The sequence below is a fragment of the Gossypium hirsutum genome, chromosome D10 (genome assembly GCF_007990345.1).
Source record: "Gossypium hirsutum isolate 1008001.06 chromosome D10, Gossypium_hirsutum_v2.1, whole genome shotgun sequence".
NCBI lineage: Eukaryota > Viridiplantae > Streptophyta > Magnoliopsida > Malvales > Malvaceae > Gossypium > Gossypium hirsutum.
Genome location: NC_053446.1, coordinates 63,483,173 through 63,504,189, shown reverse-complemented (window position 1 = coordinate 63,504,189; position 21,017 = coordinate 63,483,173). Strand labels below are relative to the sequence as shown.

Below are 21,017 nucleotides of genomic sequence, written 5' to 3'. Positions count from 1 at the left end.
TTAAAATATTATTATTAATAACAAAAAAGCGTATTTAAAATTTAATTTAAAAAAATGAGACCCGCTTTAAATATAACTAAGAAACTCAAAAAAGTATCCCAAAACTTAAAAGTTTTCAGATATATGCTCCTGTGACTTCTAATAATTGATGAAATTATAAATTAATATATGAGAAAATTGTGTTTTTGCCTCCAAATAAAAAATAATAATTTAATCCCTTGAAAAATAATAAAACCATAAATAAATACATGATAAAATTTATTTTTTTAACCTCTTGTAATTTTACAATTCAATTTCACCCCTTTGGGTCAGACTATATAATAAAACCCTAATACAATTATTATTATTATTATTATATATATTGTTAAAATTCAAATTCTAAACTTACAAAAAAAAATACATAAATTCAATTATCAAAATTGAAGAAAAAAAAAAGCATGGAACAAGTATGTGAGTGTGTGTAGCCTACATTTTAAAAGCACAAGTTTCAAAAGAAGGCAAGTGAAAAATCACTTTTCCCATACACAAACAATTTATTTTTAATTTTCCTTTTAAAAAAAAGGGGGGTAGTAAGTTGATATGGGAATTTCTGTCTTCCTTCTTGGTTTTTCGCAAATTTCACATGGGATGATTCTGAAATCCAAGAAAACATAAAATATATAAAAAAATTTGTTTAACTGGCAATTTAATATTTATATGTATTGATAAAAAAAATTGATTTAATTTTTTTTTCTTTTGTATTTGAATATTTTATGCCTTATATTATTAAGTCTTAGTTCGATTGGCTTTAACATTATTGTCATTACAGGAAGATGTGGGTTCAAATTTGTTGAAAGTAGTTCTAGACATTGTGTCAAAAAGAATAAATATAATCAGAAAGAACATTATTTATATAAAGTAATAAAAAAGATTAAAAGAAAAAGAAATTGATCTTTTGCTAAGATTTTTCCCCTAATTAAGGATTAAGGACAAAGATTAGCTAAAAGGTAGCATCATATTCATTCCACCAAAGAATTTAAGTGAAACAGCTCTTGTCATTATTAAATTTTATGAATCAAACATGTTTTATTTCTAGGCTTTCATTTTTTAGGATTATGAAACAACCTCCTATTTTTATTTATTTATTTTGGATTTAACTATATAGGGAAAAGGTTAATTTTTAAAAATATTTTATTATTTTTAAATTTTTATGAAGTATATGTGAATTATCACGTGTGTTGTCACATTAGTGTTGGTAAAGTTTTATTGGGCTAGTCAACTTTTCCGACTAAAAAACAGTGATTTGACTATTTTTCAAAGTTGAGGGCTGAAATGATAAAAAAAAAATTGGGGTCAAAAGTAACAAAAAGAGTAAACGTTAAAGACTAAATTTATCATACCACATATATATAAAGAAGAATTTACTTATATTAGTGTAAAACGAGTTAGAATCCGGTTCATTACTTTTTCGTCTATTAATATCCAAAACATTTATCATTATCATTTAAATGTGTATGATACAGCCATTAAATGTTAAAGTGAACTTTTAAATGACAATTAAACATATATTAAATAATAATGGATACAAATTTATGAAAGCCAAAACCGTGTAAAACTAAGTTAGATTTACACACTTGTATAATCTTGGTTTTTTTTATTTTAAATAATATAAAAATAATAATTAATTATGAAAATGGTATGAAAAACAGATTAATTACGAAAATAGATATTTGTTATAGTGTTCTAATGGTGTCGTCTAATATATTGGCGGCACCAGATTAAAAAAATGATTATCTAAAATATTCAGGGATCTAATTAGTAAATTTTCCATTTTGATTGGCAGCTTAAAGGTAGCACCAAATTTTAAATAAGGTAAATTGCTTCATAAACTCCCTTGTTTATTGTTTTCTTTTATTTCCCTTTAACAACAAAAATAGAGAGGCCTCTTATCAATTAGTCCATAAAATTCTTTCTACTAAAAGGTATTTTTATAAAAAAGTTATTCCAACAAAATAATTATTAGTTAAATTTATAGTTTCCAAATATAATGTGAACAAAAAAATATTTTTCAAAAAATAAACAAAATTTATTTTTAGTTGGAATCAGATTTTTTACAAAAATATTTTTTGGTAGAAAAAACTTTTTGGACTAATTGTAAAAGGCCTTTCTATTTTTGTGTTAAAAGGAAATAAAAGAAAATAATAAATAATAGGAGTTTATGAAGCAATTTGCCCTATTTAAAGTTTGGTGCCGCCACACTACGCAACACCCTTAAAGCATTTTTTTCAGCTGGCAATCAAAGCAAGAAATTTACAGATCATGTCCTTGAATATTTTAGGTCAACACATTTCAGTCTAGTGTCGGTAATATGCCAGGCGGCATCGTCAGAACATTGTAGCAAATGCATATTTTCGTAATTAATCTATTTTTCATCCCTTTTTCGTAATTAATCATTTTTATATTATTTGGGTAAAAAAGCCTATAATATTTTATATGATTTATATATATTAATTTAATCATCATATTTCATGTTCAATTCACTTATATCAATTCTGCTAAGTTTTAAGTAAATTTAAAATGGGTTGATTGAGTCTTAATTTGGTTAGCATCGACATTGTTGCCAGTATAGAAAAACGTGGATTCAAGTACGTTGAAGCACATTATCCTCCTAATTAAGGGTTGGAGAGAAACTATGTGTAGTTCTAGATATTATATCAAAAAGAACAGATATGATAATAATCTATAATGAAATTAATGTTAAAAAAAAGTAAATTAAAATATTTAATTATTTATTTAATGTAAAAATCAATTGTTAGATATATATTGAAAAAACAATATTCTGATATTTTAAATTAGGGATATCAAAAAACCCTCTCCCAACCTAAACTCTCTAGCTTTTCCAAATCGGCCTTGAGGGTGGTTGGTCATTGGGTGGTTGATGGCTAACCACCGCCCCCTCGCTTCCTCTTCATTTGTTTCCCTTCTCCCTAAGTATTATTATTATTATATATTGCAAATGATTATTTAGTGGTGCGATGGCTCCAAGGGTGAATCTAGTGATACGAGTACTAAGTTTACCATTGAGATGACGTTTCCATCTTCGTCTCATTGAGAGGTTCATTGACTTGTTCCAAGGCTTTCTTTTATCTTCCCTCAATTTCTTCTTCACAGTTATTTGTCCTTCTTTTCACTCTTTTTTAGAATAAGTAGCATCCCCCCTAAATTTTAAAGACACCTCACATGTACTCTCTCGAGGAGAAATACAATTTCGCGATAGTCCCAGAGTGAAATGGTGAGAGTGTTTGTTAGCGTGATGTGGTGACACAAGTCTTTAATTCTAAACCCCAAGCTTTGAATATTTCTTTAGTGACTTTTAATCGGGTTGTTGCTTGACATTTTGGTTAAATTTTTCTTTATAGTTTTTTTATATGGCTTTCAAAACTTTGTATCTTGTAAGTCAAAGTAGAGAGATTGCTTAGTGTCAAAGTCTAGAATATTTAATTTATGAAATCAAATATCTATTTTCACAAGAAACTTTTTAAAAAAATCAATAATTTTGATGATATATCGAATTAGTATAAAAAAAATTACATTCACAATAAATACAACTATATTGCCAAATTCAACTATCACAAAACATCATAAAAACCAATATCAATCTTTTAAATGATCGATCAAGAATTCGTGAAAATCGATTGATTTTTAACACTAATTTCAACCGATAATAAGATGTTTTCCTAACTATATTCAAATAATCTTCTTCTTTTTTTCTTGTTTTTCTTAGAAATCTTTTTACCTCCATTTTTGTCAATTTACTCCTCTTCCCATGTTTTCTTCCCATCTTATGCTTAATTTGATGTTTAATTTTGTAAAGATTCGTCCCTTTACACAATTCCCTTGGTAAAATTCTGATTTAGTCACTCTGTTACAATCAAATTAGGGATTTAATCCCTATAATTTGGCATAATTTTTTGCATAAAAAATCATATAATTTAGTTATTCTACTTTTAAATATCATTAGTTAGTCTAAATAATTAATAATATTAACTATTTTGATTAAGAATATTAACATAAAATTTTATTAACTATGCTTGTTAAAAATGCTAACGTGCATTTTTTTTATTAAAAACACCCATCTAATAAAAAAAATCTGTTAGCATAATAAGTTAGAAGGAATGTTATTTAAAAAAAAAATCACTTCAAGATTTTAACCAGAATACAAGAGTGAAGTCACAAAATTTATATTGGGGACGTTAGATTTAAAATTTAAAATTTTTGAGGTCCAAAATGTAACTTTTTTGTTGTATTAGCTTACAACTTTATATTTGTTGATAAAAAGAAAACTAAGCAATTTCTAGAACGATCAAATTATAATTTTACCATTTTGGGGGTTTTAAAGTCTTTATCTGCTCTTGGTACCATCCTGGTAATTTTGAACTACCTAATAACATTACAAAAATAAAATGATCAAATTATATTACGAGAAAAAAATTCTAAACTTCAACATAAAAAAAAATCAAAATCATAATTTGGGTAAAACTGTACCATAATGAATATCATACATTATTTGCACATTGGGTGTTGCAATGGTTAGATAAACACAATCAACGTTTTTAAGTGATCACAATATCCGGGATTGTACAATATTAAGCAACATACCTGTCTATATCCAAACGCACAAAACCCGAATCCGACCGAAGGTGAGATATTTGTGGCAACGGCGTGGCATCGGTACGGCACATAGGACAACTCGAATGCGAATAAAGCCACATATCTATACATGGTGCATGGTAAGAATGCAAACATTCCGGTAACGTCCTCAGCTCTTCGCCTTCTTCGAATTGTGACAAACACACCGAGCACATCCCATCTTCGTCGACCAAACCCATGCCCTTTTGGTACTTATGGGCAGGGATGAGTTCGGCTGTCGAATTCTCAAAGCTCATAATCTCCATCATTTCATGTCCGTACACACGTTGCTGTTGTTGATGGCGAAGATGATGATGATCGTGTTGTGGTTGCGATGTTTGGCCTCGATTATTACGGAAGTGGTGGCACCATCCCATGGCGATGCAATGGTAGATTGTTATGACTAAAGCCGCCGATCCAAAACCGACTAGAATGACGGATAATCTGGTGTTTTGGAGATTGAAAGCATCGCCGTCTCCCATGGAAGAAGTGGAAAAATGTGGTAGAGATTTGAATAGAAAGAATTTATTTGAGGTAGGCATTGCTTTGGTCGATGATTGCAAAGATTAACATTGTACTACGAAGTATATTATAAAGATTAGTGAAAGGTACATTATTAATCAATTTTGACTTTATATGAAAACTTATTTGAGGCCCATGCGGCCACATGCTAAACCCCAAGCCCAATAATTTAGAGACTTAAAATTTAGGAGAAAAATGTCAAATTTGATTTTGGTCCCTCTACTATGCTCAAATTTATGATTAAGTCTATAGATTTTAATTTGACATAGATTTAGTCACTTTTATAGTTTCATTAGTTGTAGACATGTTAATGGGCAAGATACATATCCAAGCTTAAAGGCTTGCCCAAAATTTAGGAAGGCTTGAAAAATAATATTAGGCTCGAAAAATGAGCTTGAACAAAAAAAATTAAGTCTGTTTAAAATATTGGTCAAGCTAAGGCTTGAACAATTTAGGTTCGAGTCCAATCCGAACCAGCTCCTTTTCTAATTTTATACAAAAAACTAAATCTATAGTAATATATAATACTATAATGAAAATATATAAAAAATGATAAGATGTTTATAAATAACATTTTAATAAATAAAAATTATTAAATTATTAAAAATGATATAAATACTTTTAAAATTTTCAAAAATAATATGGACGGGCCTAAAATTGACTTAGGTTGATCATTCACAAATATTTGTGGGCTTAGGTAAAATTTTAAGTCCTTCGAGCTAGGCAGAATTTGAGCTAATAAAAAGAATATTAATATCATATTTAAGATTAGTTCAAACCCGATTCATGAACACTTCTAATCGACTAATTAATAAACACCATTATTTTTAATTTTAATATTATTTTTTTCGATAACATATGAACTTTATATTATTTTATTTTTAATTCATGAATTCTTTTATTGAGTTTCTAAGAGAAAATTTCAAACTATACTAAATTATAAATAACAAGATTAAATTTTAAATTTAAAAATAATTTATATGGTAAAAAATTGATTAAAAAATCAGATATTATCTCATCATCTTTAATCTCGACAATTGATTAAAAAATAGGTTATTATTTTTGAGCAACCCATTATGGTGAAATCGATAGACACTACTTTTAAAAAGTAATGTTAAAGCATCACTATTTGGTAAATTTTGAAAAAAAATAAAATAAAGCATACCATTTTATTCTTAAGAAATTTAATATAACTAACAACTTAATACTGCAATTTTTCCAAGCAAGACACAAAAATTGGAAATTGCATTTATCAAAAAGAAAATTAAGAAAAGCATAAGATCCAAAATAAGAAAATTTCTGAAAAAGAAAAAACTAAATTAACCAAAAAGCTTAATCAACTTCTTCAATTTTGGGACCAGCACCGCCGCCGCCACGAGACGGCGGAACATCATCAGCCATGCCACCAGCATGAGCCATATCCGGTCCAGCTCCGCCTTGGTACATCTTAGCAATAATGGGATTACAAAGACTCTCAATCTCTTTCATTTTATCTTCAAATTCATCAGCTTCAGCCGATTGATTAGCATCAAGCCAATTAATACCAGCATCAATGGCGTCCTCAATTTTCTTTTTATCATCAGGTGAAAGCTTTGAACCAATCTTTTCATCTTTAATAGTGTTCCTCATGTTATAAGCATAATTCTCTAATGCATTTTTCGCCTCAACTTTCTTCTTATGTTCTTCGTCTTCGGATTTATATTTTTCGGCCTCTTGCACCATTTTTTCGATCTCTTCCTTCGATAATCGACCTTTATCGTTCGTGATCGTGATCTTGTTCTTTTGTCCGGTCGTTTTGTCTTCGGCCGATACGTTTAAGATGCCATTCGCGTCGATATCGAAACACACGGTGATTTGCGGGACTCCCCTCGGTGCAGGCGGAATACCCGATAGTTCGAATTTGCCTAACAAGTTGTTATCTCGAGTCCTTGCTCGCTCACCTTCGTAAACTTGAATCAACACGCCCGGTTGATTATCCGAATACGTCGAAAAAACTTGTTCTTTCTTTGTCGGGATCGTCGTGTTTCGTGGGATCAAAACGGTCATAACCCCGCCCGCGGTTTCCAAACCGAGCGACAACGGTGTGACATCGAGGAGTAATAAGTCTTGAACCTTCTCGTTCCCTTCGCCGCTTAAAATCGCGGCTTGAACCGCTGCGCCATATGCGACGGCCTCATCGGGGTTAATACTTTTACAAAGCTCTTTCCCATTGAAGAAATCTTGTAACAAGGATTGTACTTTAGGGATCCTAGTTGAACCACCAACAAGAACAACATCATGGACAGTACTTTTATCCATTTTAGCATCTCTCAAACATTTCTCAACAGGTTCCATACATTTTCTGAATAAATCCATGTTGAGTTCTTCGAATCGAGCTCGAGTTATCGTCGAATAAAAATCGATTCCTTCGAACAAGGAATCGATTTCAATGGTGGTTTGAGCTGTAGACGAAAGTGTCCTTTTAGCTCTTTCACAAGCAGTTCTCAATCTTCTCAAAGCTCTAGGGTTTCCACTAATGTCCTTCTTGTTCTTCCTTTCAAATTCTTGAACGAAATGATTCACCATTCGATTATCAAAATCCTCGCCGCCTAAATGAGTATCGCCGGCAGTGGCTTTGACTTCGAAAATCCCTTCTTCGATCGTAAGCAACGAAACATCGAAGGTGCCGCCACCTAAATCGAAGATCAGTACGTTTTTTTCGCCGACGCTGGTTGCTTTCTTGTCGAGACCGTAAGCAATGGCGGCGGCGGTTGGTTCGTTGATGATACGCATGACATTGAGACCGGCGATTACACCGGAATCCTTGGTGGCTTGCCTTTGGGAATCGTTGAAATAAGCAGGGACGGTGACGACAGCGTTCTTGATTGTGGAACCGAGGTAAGCTTCGGCGATTTCACGCATTTTGGTTAACACCATGGAAGAGATTTCCTCGGCGGAGAATTGCTTGTCTTCGCCTTTGTAACTAACGATGATCATCGGTTTATCGCCGGAGCCGGCAATCACCTTGTACGGCCAAAGCTTTATATCGCTTTGAACCGATGAATCAGTGAATCTTCGCCCAATTAGCCTCTTAGCATCTGTTTAATCATCAGTAACAATTGTCAGACGTTTGAGTCAACAAATTTATATCATTGTATAAAATGGTCAAATTCCAAAAAAGGTCCCTTCTCCATACGATTTTAACAAATTTACTCTTCAATCCTTCCATAAATCAGTCCAAAAAGCAATTTTGTCTAATAAGTTAATCTAATCTTTTTTCTTAAAACCAATTCAATTATAAAATCATTAAAATACTTTTTATAAACAAATTAAATTATATTTTTACAAGGATATTTTTATCTTTTTTAAATAATAATCATAATAAAATTTAAAAATTTAATCATAAGATTTGAAACTGAAAACCTATGCTAATCAATACTTAATTATAACAGATTAATCAAATTTGTAAAAAATGTAAAGTATTAGGATCTTTTATTAAATTTGACCAATTAAAATTAATTGATTTTAGAATCAGAAACTAGGCAATTACCAAAGACGGTGTTGATAGGGTTCATGGCGACTTGATTTTTAGCAGCGTCGCCGATTAAACGCTCGGAATCGGTGAAAGCGACGTAAGACGGCGTCGTTCTGTTGCCTTGGTCATTGGCGATGATTTCGACTCGGTCATGTTGCCATACTCCGACACAGGAGTAGGTCGTGCCTAGATCAATTCCGATAGCGGGTCCTTCTCCTTTTGCAGCCATTGATATTGATTACTTTGAACAATCAAAGAAATCAGACGGTCCAGGAATTAACGAATTTTTTTCGATTTTTTGAATGGAGGGGGAGAGTTAGAAAGAGAAGAGAGAATTTATAAACATGATTGTCTGATTTGGTCTAAGAGTTCTAGAAAGTTCGAATCACCGAATTTATAGCCGTTAGATTTCACTCTACCGTTTCGAACCTGATATCTCTCGCTTCAGGTTAGTTCTCGAATTTTCCTTTTCTATTTTTTTATGTAAATTGCATAATTAGTCATCTAATTTTAGTAAGTTTTCATTTTGATCACTAAAAATAAAACATTTTAAAATATGGTACTGCCAGTAGATAGTTTTTCTAGTCACTCATCATTAGATAATTTCTTGTTTTGATTGCTCCACGACTATTTGATTAACGAAATTGTTATTGTACACTTATTTTAATCATTCAACTTTAGCATATTTTCATTTTAATTATTCATTTTATCTTTTTAATGAGTAATTTTAATTTTTTCAATAAAAGAAAAACATGAGTTTTGACGGGGAATTATTGAATTTTTATAAGAAAAATTAGAGTTTTTACAAGGAATTATCATTTTATCTTTTTAATTTCATTTTTTTTCTCTTTGTTTAGAATTAATTTTAATTTTTTTTAGCAAAAAAGGAAAAAAAACATGGATTTTGACTAGAAAAACCATTTTTCTCAAAAAAACATTCTTTTTAGAATTAATTTTAATTTTTTTCCATAAAAGGGGAAAACATGGTTTTTTTATAGAATTACTCGAGTTTTTATAGGAAAAACACTTGTGTTTTCACAAAGAGACACTTGAGTCTTTACAAAGAGTTATTTGGATTTTTATAAGGAATTGAGTTATAGTTTCATCTCCAGAACTGAGAGAAACTTAATTCCTTATAAAAACCCAAGTTTTCCCTTTTTCGGAAAAATTAAAATTATGAAAATTTACTAAAGTTGGGTGATTAAAATGAATGTATAGTAATATTGTACGTTAGCCTAGCAAGTGACTAAAATGAAAAACTATCTAACAATGGTGTTATATATGTAATGTTTTTTTATTTTTAGTTACCAAATTGAAAATTTATAAAAATTGAATGACTAATTATGTAATTTACCTTTATTATTTTTATTAATTATTTTATTTTTATGACTTCTTTTTTATTTTATCAAATAGGTTAATTTCATCATATGTCTCCAAATTATGGTTCAGATTTTATATTAGTCTTAAAAGTCTCTAAAACGTTTTAATTGGATCTTTAAATATCAATATCATGTTAATCAAGTTATTTTGTTAACTTAATCCTTAACTTGGATGTTTAAATTTTGTTCAGGTATAATGAGAAGTGTATTTAAAACACGAGGATCAAATTTAAATATTTATGTGTGTATAACATTGGATAACTTGGATCTTCGGTTTTAAAAAGTAATATTCTAAATTTTAATAATTGTATTTTTAAGATTAATATGTAGTTTGCCCTCTAAACTTGTCTAAAAATACGCAGTTGGTACCTAAACTTTTTTTTTACCTAGTTGGCATTTGAACTTGTATTTCGTCACACACTTTGATACCTTCGCACAAAACAGTTAGTTTGTATTGATGTGGCAATGATAGCTAACCACATGATGACACATGACAGCCTCTTATTAAAAATTAAAAAAATATTTACAAATATATAAATTAATAATGGGTAAACTACGCCCAAAGTCAAGAAACTATTCGTAAGTTTATGTTTTGATCACTTAACTTCAAAAAGTTACAAAATGGTCATTGAACTATTCGAAAGTTTTTACTAAAGTCACTAGGCTATTAAATTTTTTTTTTAAGTTTAACTAGTTAGCTCGAGCCAACGAATAGATAATTAGTATGATGGATCAATACTTATCGACTAAAGGTGCTTATGGGCCAGGCCAAGCCCATTCAAGGTATTTAGACCAATTTTTTAAATTTGGGCCTGGCCTGAAAAAATAGGCTTACTTTTTTGTCCAAACCCCGCCTAATTTAAGAAAAGTAAACCCGGACTTGACTTGTCCCGTCCATATTTAAATTTTTAGACTAGTTTTTATTTATTAATATTTTAATATCTATATATATATAACACACTAAATGTACTGAAAATGTTAAAATAAAAATTTTCTAACACATTAATAATACATTAAAAAGTATTTATATTAAAAAAAACTACCATCTAATGATCTGTCCACGAGTATATCTAGTTTAAACACACGAAATAAACGTAAAACCATGAAAAGAAAAAAAGGAAGATACGTAAAAATATGGTTTTAATCTTAACCTTACATTAAGTCTTCAGAATAGAAAAATGGTAATATATTATATTCATTTTTTTATATATTTACATAATATATATTTATCTTTTATTTTTCGATAATTATTTTAACTCTATATTGTGATTTTTCTGTATATCATTAAATTATGTTTAAAAAATTATAAAAAAAAATAAGGCATGAGTCAAAATCTTAATCACAGAATAAAAACATTACACGTGTACCAAGTAATTATTTTTTAAAATATTCTTATGCGCATCACTAAAAATTTTAAGATAATTTTATATAAAATTTCAATAAATAAAAAATATATTAGAGTATTAAATTTTAAACTAAAATAATATAAATATGTATTTTATTTTTTCTTTTTAAATAATATGGGTGGGACGAAAATAGATTTGAATTAATCATTTATAAATAGAGGTGAATTTAAACAAAATATTAGACTCATAAAATATATTATCATCATGCTTAGGCACGATCTGACCTAACCTAACAAAGCCATGAATATCTCTAGAGCAAAGGCCACCATCGTTATCTTTGTGCCACTAGTCATGGGATTGTAGACTTGAACATATATAGACTCAAGCTAATCTAATAAAAAAAAAGTTAATGGTTTTGTTTTTCAATTTCATCCACTTAGACTGCATGGGTGCAATTCAAGGGGCTGAGATTCTAGTGATATTTTTTACAGCTGTAATTCATGCAATGTTACACCAATGTTGGAACTTCATCAGCTATAAGAGGGAGGGGCATAAAAGGCATAATGAAGTGGCGAACCATTTTTAGTTAATTTTTAGTTCAAAACCATCGGTGATGATGATGAAGTGAAGGTATTTAGGATGTGGGCAAGCTCTTGTAGTCTCAAGGGTTGAACTGGCTTTGAAACTTAAAAGGGATAACATATGAATACATTGAAGAAATCTATCCAACAAGAGTTCTTTGTCACGTGTTAAAATGTGAGACTACTACGTGTCATCATGCTATTAGTTGTCAATGCCACGTCAACGTATTTTAACGTTGTTAGTCAAGTATCTAAAAAAAGTACCAAATAGATTTATAGTTTTCAAATTTAGATACCATTTAAGTCCCAACAAAAAGTTTTAAGTATCAAATAAATATAAATTACTAAATTTAGATATTTTTGTATATATGTATGTGGTTGAAATTTATTTCTTTTTTCAACCATAAAATAGTCATGAAAAAAATAAAAAGTGATAATATCGTCAGATACTTTTGTATATATTAATTTTTTTTATAATATGTATGAGGTTGAAATATAATATAAAAGAAATTGTGTATGCATGTAAAAATGGACCGGCATATAAGTGCTCAAATAAAATTGATTCAGATGATGCGACTTTAGGTGCATGTTTATATAATAAAATTATAAATAAATTAAAATGTACATTTACATGTGCATATATGATTCCATGAAAATTTTGGAGCAAAAATTGGCTCTATGGATATTGATCGACTCGATGTTGGATTTGACTTTTAAGCCAAATTTTGGCTCTCACTCGACCACACTTCAATTGGACCCTAATTTTTCAATTGGAGATAACGGTTCAATTTACCAATTGGAGTTCTAATAAGAGTTGTAATTCTCATTTTATGTTATTTTATTTTAGTATAAATATAATATAATATTTCTAACCATTATTTTAATATAAATATGTTTTCATAAATTTATGTATAATTTTATTGTATACACATTTTAATTTAGTGCCATTATTGGTATAATTGTATTTAAATAAAAACACATACCTTATTGTTATTTTTAGGGTGCGTTCTCCATTTCAATGGAAAAACACTTTGGGGTTAAAAGTGTTTTTCCACCACAAAAGCAATGAAAAATTCTTGGCTTTTGCAATCAAATGTGCAGTCAAATAGTATTTTTCCACCCAAACCCAAATTAAGTATTTTTAGTTTTTGGCTTTTGCATTTAGAAGTGAAAATTATTAAAATACTTTATTTATATTTACTATTTAAAAGATATATAAAAATTATATTATTTTATAATTTATAATTTATATATTATTATTTTAAATTATTTAAATTTCATTTATCATTATCTATAATATATATATATATATATATAAGCATGAGTTCAGAAAACTTTTGAATGAACGAGAATATCTTTTTTCTATCATATTACACATCTAAATTTAATCATAATTTAATTTAAAATAAATAATTAAGGTTTAAATAAATTTTATAATATACATTTCGTTATGAATATCTTATTAACTGAATGTCCATCAAGATCAAGATAAATTTTGATGTACTTTAAATTCTAATAGTCATTAGAAGCAGATCTCTACTTCATTTATAGTTCTTATGCCTATAAATAGAGATTTTGGCGAAGTTTTGTAAATATTTGAATTGATCAATAAAATATGCCCTTTCTTTTGCTCTTCCATTCTCTTTGTTCTTTATTCTCCATATTTTATTTTATAACACGTTATCAACACAATTCTCTTTTAATTGTTTTTCTCTATAAGTCACAAAAATATCCTAAAATTTACTATTGTTGATTGCCTCTTAAAGTTGTTGCTATTTCAATTGAGGCCTGCACACTACGGGCAATCATTAGGTACACATAAATCTCTATGCCCTTTTATGCAAATAAATTTATATAATCCTTACGTAGTATATTTTTTCCTTTATTGATCGATTTTTGGTAAAATTATTTTATGAAAAAAGTATTATTACTTTAAAGTTTCTTTTAAACTAAGATTCTTTTATTAAATTATAGTATGCATGATATTTAGATGATTAAATTTTTTTATGATTAAATTATTGTTATTAAATATGCTTGAAATTATTGTATTATATCTTTTAAATTGAATTTATAAATATTTGATTAGTAAGATTTTATAATATATATGTGTTATTGAAATTTGGTACAATGTGTATAAGATAACTTTCAAGCATCATACACGAAAATTTTGATTTTTTTTTATTAAATATATTTCTACTATTAGATTATAAATGTTATTAGGAAAACAAAGTTGTTTTACTGCTTGTAATGCTGCTCGTGATAGTAGCCAGGGTGATTACAATGATGTTAGCGAATCTCAGGTATATTTTACTTTGATTTATTATATCGTGTTTATTATAACTGGAGACTAATCATGATAAATAGATTTTGATTTGAAATCCACACATATTTTGCGATGATGATTATGAAATAAAGAATCAATGAAGGCGTTTAGAAGTTTGTCCTACCAAATTTATTGCATTCCCCGAAATGAATGCAAATATAAAGAAAATAAAATATATAATCATGGATCTCTAAAAGTGGGAACATAAAAATAAATAAGAGAACAATGAGAGTTCTCAAGATAACTCTTCAAAAGGTAAATATAACCTATGTTATCAATGTGATATGAAAAATTATTAGCCACATATGTGGCGTATGCCCAAATATTTTATTTATGTTAGTATTCTTTGAGGAAGGATATAAGAATGTAGCAATGAATTCTATCATTACATAGAAAATATTTATCTTATTTGGTACTGAAACAAACAAATATTATTCAAATATTTGATAGTACAAAATTAGTTGAAAGCTCCACAAGAGCTAATATATTAATATCTAAGAAGCACAAAATTTATTATGGTTAATGCATTAGTTTTAAAATATATTCATTATAATGGATGTCATATTGAGATTGTGAATAAAGAAAAGATTATATTTCATATGAATTACTATTGCTATAAATATCTATTTTGAAATGATGAAAGGGGAGGATTGAGTTATTAATTACTCTTGTTATTAAATTGAATTGACTGTTACTATTTTTGTGATTTTCTTTTGTCATCATCCCCATTAAGGGCTTGAAAGTAAAATATTTAAATGTGAAAGATCTACTTATGAGCAATAGAATATGGTAATTCTATCTAAAGCTCATTATGGTTGGGTGCACCTGAAGTTGTAAATTTTTTTAGCACTGTGAGTATAACTCTACAATATTCAAAATAAGTTCTCAATTAAGATTATGTGGAAAAATATTACTAATGAGAACTTGCAAGAGAGAAAACTTATATATGAAAAGTCATTGGTTATGTATCTGTTGTACACCTGGAAAATAATATTCACTCTCAAAGTTTGTGATTAATATATTTTGATTGGATTCAAAGTCTACTACTGGAGTTTAATTTGCTTGCTTCTTTATAAAATCGTCAAGACTCAATGCAAAAAAAAGTACATCTTTAAATATTAAATCAACTTGATATATGGTTTAAATATTTGATATTGTCTTCTTTTTAAGTTTTGATTAAATGAGTTACATATTATTTTAAGCATATCATTTGTTGATGAAAATGAATATTAACTTATTTATTTATGTTGTTATAGTATGCAATTTGTGTTAATAAACCAATGAATTTTATGGTCATTCAGATTTGATTTAGTTCAAAGAATTGTTAAATGTAGTAGTTCATACGTTTTATATTATTCAATGTGTTAATTATTTAGAGAAATGACATGAGCAATTGTAAATGAAAAGTTCTATGAGCATGAGTGGTTGGATTTTGAATTCAATTTTATGCATGTTTGTGATGATGGTCATGAGAGAAAAAATTACTAGTTTTTTATTATGTCATATTTTTATGTTTGAGATTTGACTTTTATTGATATATTTAATATAGGCTTATTTCTGTACATGACCTAGTCAGTTATTCTTGGTAGTTAATTGATTATGCAAAACTCTTATTAAAAGGGCTTTAAAAGTATTTTGAATTATTCTCATATCTTCTTATGGCTAAACAAAATAATGAGTTATTCGCTCCATTGGTTTTGTTCCATTCCCTGAAGTGAATATAGTAATACATAATAATTACCTATTGTCATTATTGGCAAATAGATAAGAAGAAGATGAATGATTCAAAATATTGCCAAATGTTTATTCTTAGTACATAATTTTCAATGATTTATATTAATTTATCATTCCTTAGAAGCAAATGATATATTTATAATCTTATTGGTAAGAAATATGATATATGCGTACATTATCATTTGAATTACTTTTTGCACATTCCTTGAAGTGAATGTCTGCAATAAATATTTTTTTTGGGGATATTTATAGATTTTGGCATATTCCCTGAAGCTAATATTGTATATAATTGTTTGGAAATTATAGTTATTTTGTTAACTCAGTGACATTATAAACTTCACATTGATCTAGACATTTCCGGTAGTAAATGTCACAATAGAACTTATATGTGGATACAAAGTAAAAGGAATAATAGTAAAATTATATTGGCATTATTAGTAAAATTGAAATGCATGTTGAAGTAAACCAAAAGTTTATTGATACAAATACATTTACTACTTGGCGTGACCAGTTAGACCATCCTGGATGGTATATAATGCGAAAATTAATTAAGAATTCATATGGGCATTCATTAAAGAACCAAAAGATTCTCTAATTTAAAGAATTCTCATTTGTTGTTTGTTCTCAATGAAAATTGCTTATTAGAAACTCACTGGCTAAAATTGAGATTTAATGTCTTGCATTTCTTAAATGAATATGGGTCCATTCATCCACCATGTGGATGGTTTTGATATTACATGATTTTGGTAGATACATCTACAAAATAATGACATATATCAACTTGCAACCTGTTATTTTCAAGATTGCTTGTTTAAATAATTAATTTCATATCGTGCAATTAAGAAAATTCATCTTGCTAAAACTAATGAGTTTATATCTCAGTCTTTTATTGATTGAGTTTGAAAAACTTTTGTAAAAGTTTGTTATTTGTGTGCATAATGGTTTAGAGAAATTATTTATTGAATGTCTTTGATTAATGTCTAAATCATTATTTATGAGAACTAAACTTCCTATTTCAACATGAGATTATATTGATTTACATGTTGAACACATCAAGCCAATCAATTATAAATACTCCCCGTTTCAATTGATTTTTAGTCAAGAACTACATATTTCCCATCTTTGAACTTTTGTATGTGCGCATGTATTCCAATTGATCCACCAAAACATACAAAGATGATTGACTCCTCAAAGAAAGTTGAGAATATATATTAATTATGAGTCTCCTTATATTATTAGATGTTTTGAATATATTGGAGATTCAATCCAAATCATATATATATTCACATTCAAATTCAAAATCATATTTCAATCCATCGTTAACACACATGTATTATATGGCATACAACATTTTTCTATCCATTTACCATATCACATAACATAATTTAAGTATTTCATGTCATTTTTCATTTGTCTTTTATTTCAATATCCCACATCAAACTCAATCAAGACAATATATACTATCACCATATACTTACCTCAATGATCAATCACGCAATTAACATGTATATGCAAGAAATTAAATCTATCCTAAATCATAAAACTACAAACTGGGATTCTGAAGTCACTTTTCGATAACTTTCACTTTTCTCTTCCCTCTCGACAGTTTCATGTCAACGTTAGCTACATAGAGTCACAAAACATATAATTCTATCAATTCACAACCAAATAATAGTTCATGCATATTTTTCAATTTATTCAATTTAGTTCTTAAATCGGGGACAAACATAACTTTCAATTTAAAGCTTTGGATTAAAATTTGATTTCACATTTATTCATTAGGGATCTTATGTAACACTTTAGACCCGACCTAGACGTTATGGCCAAATTCAGAGATGTCATAAAGAAGGGTTTTGACAATTGAGTCGTTACAATAAATCGTTCCAGTTTTATAACTTATATTCATTTATATCTATTATTGAAAGCCTTATTTAATTAATTAATTTTCCAAAACGTAATTTATAGCGGAAGTCATAGAAAACATTATTTTTGGAAATCCCATTCATATTTTTGGAAAACCTTTATTTTAGTAAAAACTATGTTTTTAAATATCTGTCGCAAATAAAATGTTAAAACGAAAATCCCAAAATTTAACCAAACAATTCGGAGAGTCCAATTATTACAAAACTCCCAGAAATAAACCTTAAATTAAAATAAAAACCACAATCTTAAACAGTTTACGAACTCGTGGTCACCATGAGGCTCCATCACACCGATCCATCTAAGTCGTGGATTACCTAAACAAAATAGACAGATAGAAGTAAGTTTTCGTAAACTCAGTGTGTAACCCAACAGAAATAGACATGCTATTCATACAGAAATCACATAGACAATCAGATTCAGATTCGGATCTATGTCCTTTACAGATACAGATAACAGAATCAGATATACAGAATCCTACACCCATCCTATACACACCAACTCTAACCATCCCATCAGACCATGTGGTGTTTAAAACACCCACCAACCTCTACACACCATATTGTGTCATTAAAAAACATATCAGATAATATGCAGCCAAGCTGCCAGATATAGGCTAAGGTCGCCATATAGAATACTTCCTCCACATATACAATTCCCACCCAAACATAATTACAGATACAGAAATATCATGCTTAACAAGCTCGCATACAGATATCATATATATAGCAGAATAATCAGACATGTATAACAGTGTACTACTCAGAGCAAACTATCAAAATATCAAATCACATAATCTAGGGTTTAGTTAACCCTTACTGACCCTACGGTAGGCCCACAATCGATTCGAACGACTCGTGCGACCCTAGGGAAAATTTTAAAATTATATGGGCCCACACGCTCAACTTGGCCTAGCCCGTGTGGCCCACACGGCCACTCTCACACCACCACATAGCAGTGTCTTGTGCACGGCCATGCCCTCGTCAACCACACAGTCATGTCTTACACATGGCCAACCACACAGCCAGCCACACGTCCGTGTAGCATCAACAGTATGGTTTTTTGGCTTTCATCGAAGCTCAATTTTTTGTATTTTGGGAACACACCTGGTTCAGTTTTGATGTGAAAACACTCTCGAGAACACCGCACCTAAAATTGACCAATAAATCACAGAATTAGTCGCTTAAATGGATACCAAACTAAACTACCTCGAAATAAACAATCCTTTAATCCAAAAAAACCCTTACCTTCGAATGAACAACGGTGATTTCGCACAACTAAAGCACCGATTGGAAACCCCTAGCCCCTTAATCTTCTCCTAAACACAAAACGAACCCCATTAATCAACAATTCTCTAACCTAAAATAATAACCACACTTACCACACTTACTAGAAACTCAAAAAGAACACTGAAATATCGAGACCGACGAATTGCGCAAAAGAGAATGTGACAGAATCAGAAAGGAAGAGAACAAATAAAATTGGCAGAAAACCTAAAAGGAGAAGAAAAGAACGTCAGAATTTCTTTTCTGGAAGAGAGAGAAAAATTCTAAAAAATAAAAATACAACATATTTGATAACACATCCCCTATTTTTCTTCCACTAACCCACTAACTCACAAGAACCTCAAAATTTTAGCTATACCGAAACTCTATCAGTCAACAAAGCAAAAATTAACAACCTCGCTCATGTAGGGATTTGAACACAATACCTCCAACACCCTAACTCTTTACTACTCGAACCAATAGGCTCATTCTAATATGAGTTTACCAAAGACAGAATATAACCCAGTCTACCAAGGATAATGCTAAGATTAGACAAATAACAAAATTTGCAAATATGAGACTTAAACCCAAGACCTCGTACACACACTTAGAACACTGAACCACTAAAACAGGTTCACACTTATATCAGGCATTTACAGAAACTGAACAAATTAAGCGGGGAGTTACACCTTATACTTTCTATTCATACCAAAATTTCATAATAAATTTGTATTTCATTCAATTTGGCCCCTAATATACAAAGGTAATAATTAAGCTTTACAATTTAGTCATTTTCATAATCTAAGCTTAATTTTTATCAATTTCACACATAATTCATCCAATTGTCAACAATGAAAACTTAACAAAATCTCACCAATTGAAGAATAAATGAAAAATGGCTAGAGACTTACTTGCCAACAATGGCAACTTGTCAAAGCTCCCATGGTAAAAAAAAATCTATAAAAATTAAAGAAAAATGGCTAGAGACTTGTAAATAATGGTCGATTGAATAAATGTTTTCAAGCTTTTCTCTAAAGTTTAACAAAATGGCTAGAGACTTACCATGCATGGTTTAATTTTATTTATTCAATATGTATGCACAAATTTTAGTTAATTAAAATATTTTAAATAAAAATAAAAATATTATATTATAATTTATTATTAAATTTTAATATAAAAAAGACATTATGAATATTATTAAATCTTAATTTAAGTATAACAAAATATTTAAAATATAACTTAATAATAAGAAAAAGAAAATAGAAATAAATTTTTTATTTAATCAAAATATAAGAAAGAGGTATGATTTTGAAATATTTTAAAAGAATTTTAATTTAATATAATTAAAAATATTTAATATTTTATTTATTTAAACTTTTAAAAATTATATTAAGTTTCATATTAGCTTAAAATATATATACTTGAAAGTTAAAAGAAACTAAATTAAAATGCTAAAATTATATGTCATAGAAAAGTGTTTTTTTTTTCTCTGTGTTGTAAAAATATGCAAAGTGTAAAAAAGTAAATTATTAAAAATTTTCATTAAATATATATTTATATTACTAAAAATTATCTATTAAAAAGTATTTATTTAATGGTAATTAAAATTATATAAATGAGTTTTTCAAAAAAGACGTATAAGTAATTAAAATTTAAAACAATTTAGAATAAAATGAATGAATGAAAATCAATATCTTTTTCAAAATTTAAAATTATAAAATTATAAAAATGAAACATATATTTCATTTAAAATTAATAATAAATA

General features: G+C 28.5%; 2 protein-coding genes across 2 annotated transcripts; both read right to left on the bottom strand.

Annotated features, from left to right (window-relative positions):
• Positions 1-4,625: 4,625 nt before the first annotated feature.
• On the bottom strand, positions 4,626-5,150 carry LOC107938196 (RING-H2 finger protein ATL52). The gene has a single exon (XM_016871279.2). The coding sequence runs from the start codon at positions 5,148-5,150 to the stop codon at positions 4,626-4,628; it is 525 nt and encodes a 174-aa protein (XP_016726768.2).
• A 1,190-nt stretch (positions 5,151-6,340) lies between these two features.
• LOC107938185 (heat shock cognate 70 kDa protein 2) lies at positions 6,341-9,029 on the bottom strand. Its single transcript, XM_016871268.2, has 2 exons — positions 8,720-9,029; positions 6,341-8,267 (listed from the first exon to the last, which is right to left on the bottom strand). Exons 1-2 carry the CDS (start codon positions 8,931-8,933, stop codon positions 6,523-6,525), a joined length of 1,959 nt encoding a protein of 652 aa, XP_016726757.2. The 5' UTR covers positions 8,934-9,029; the 3' UTR covers positions 6,341-6,522.
• Between the last annotated feature and the right edge of the window lie 11,988 nt (positions 9,030-21,017).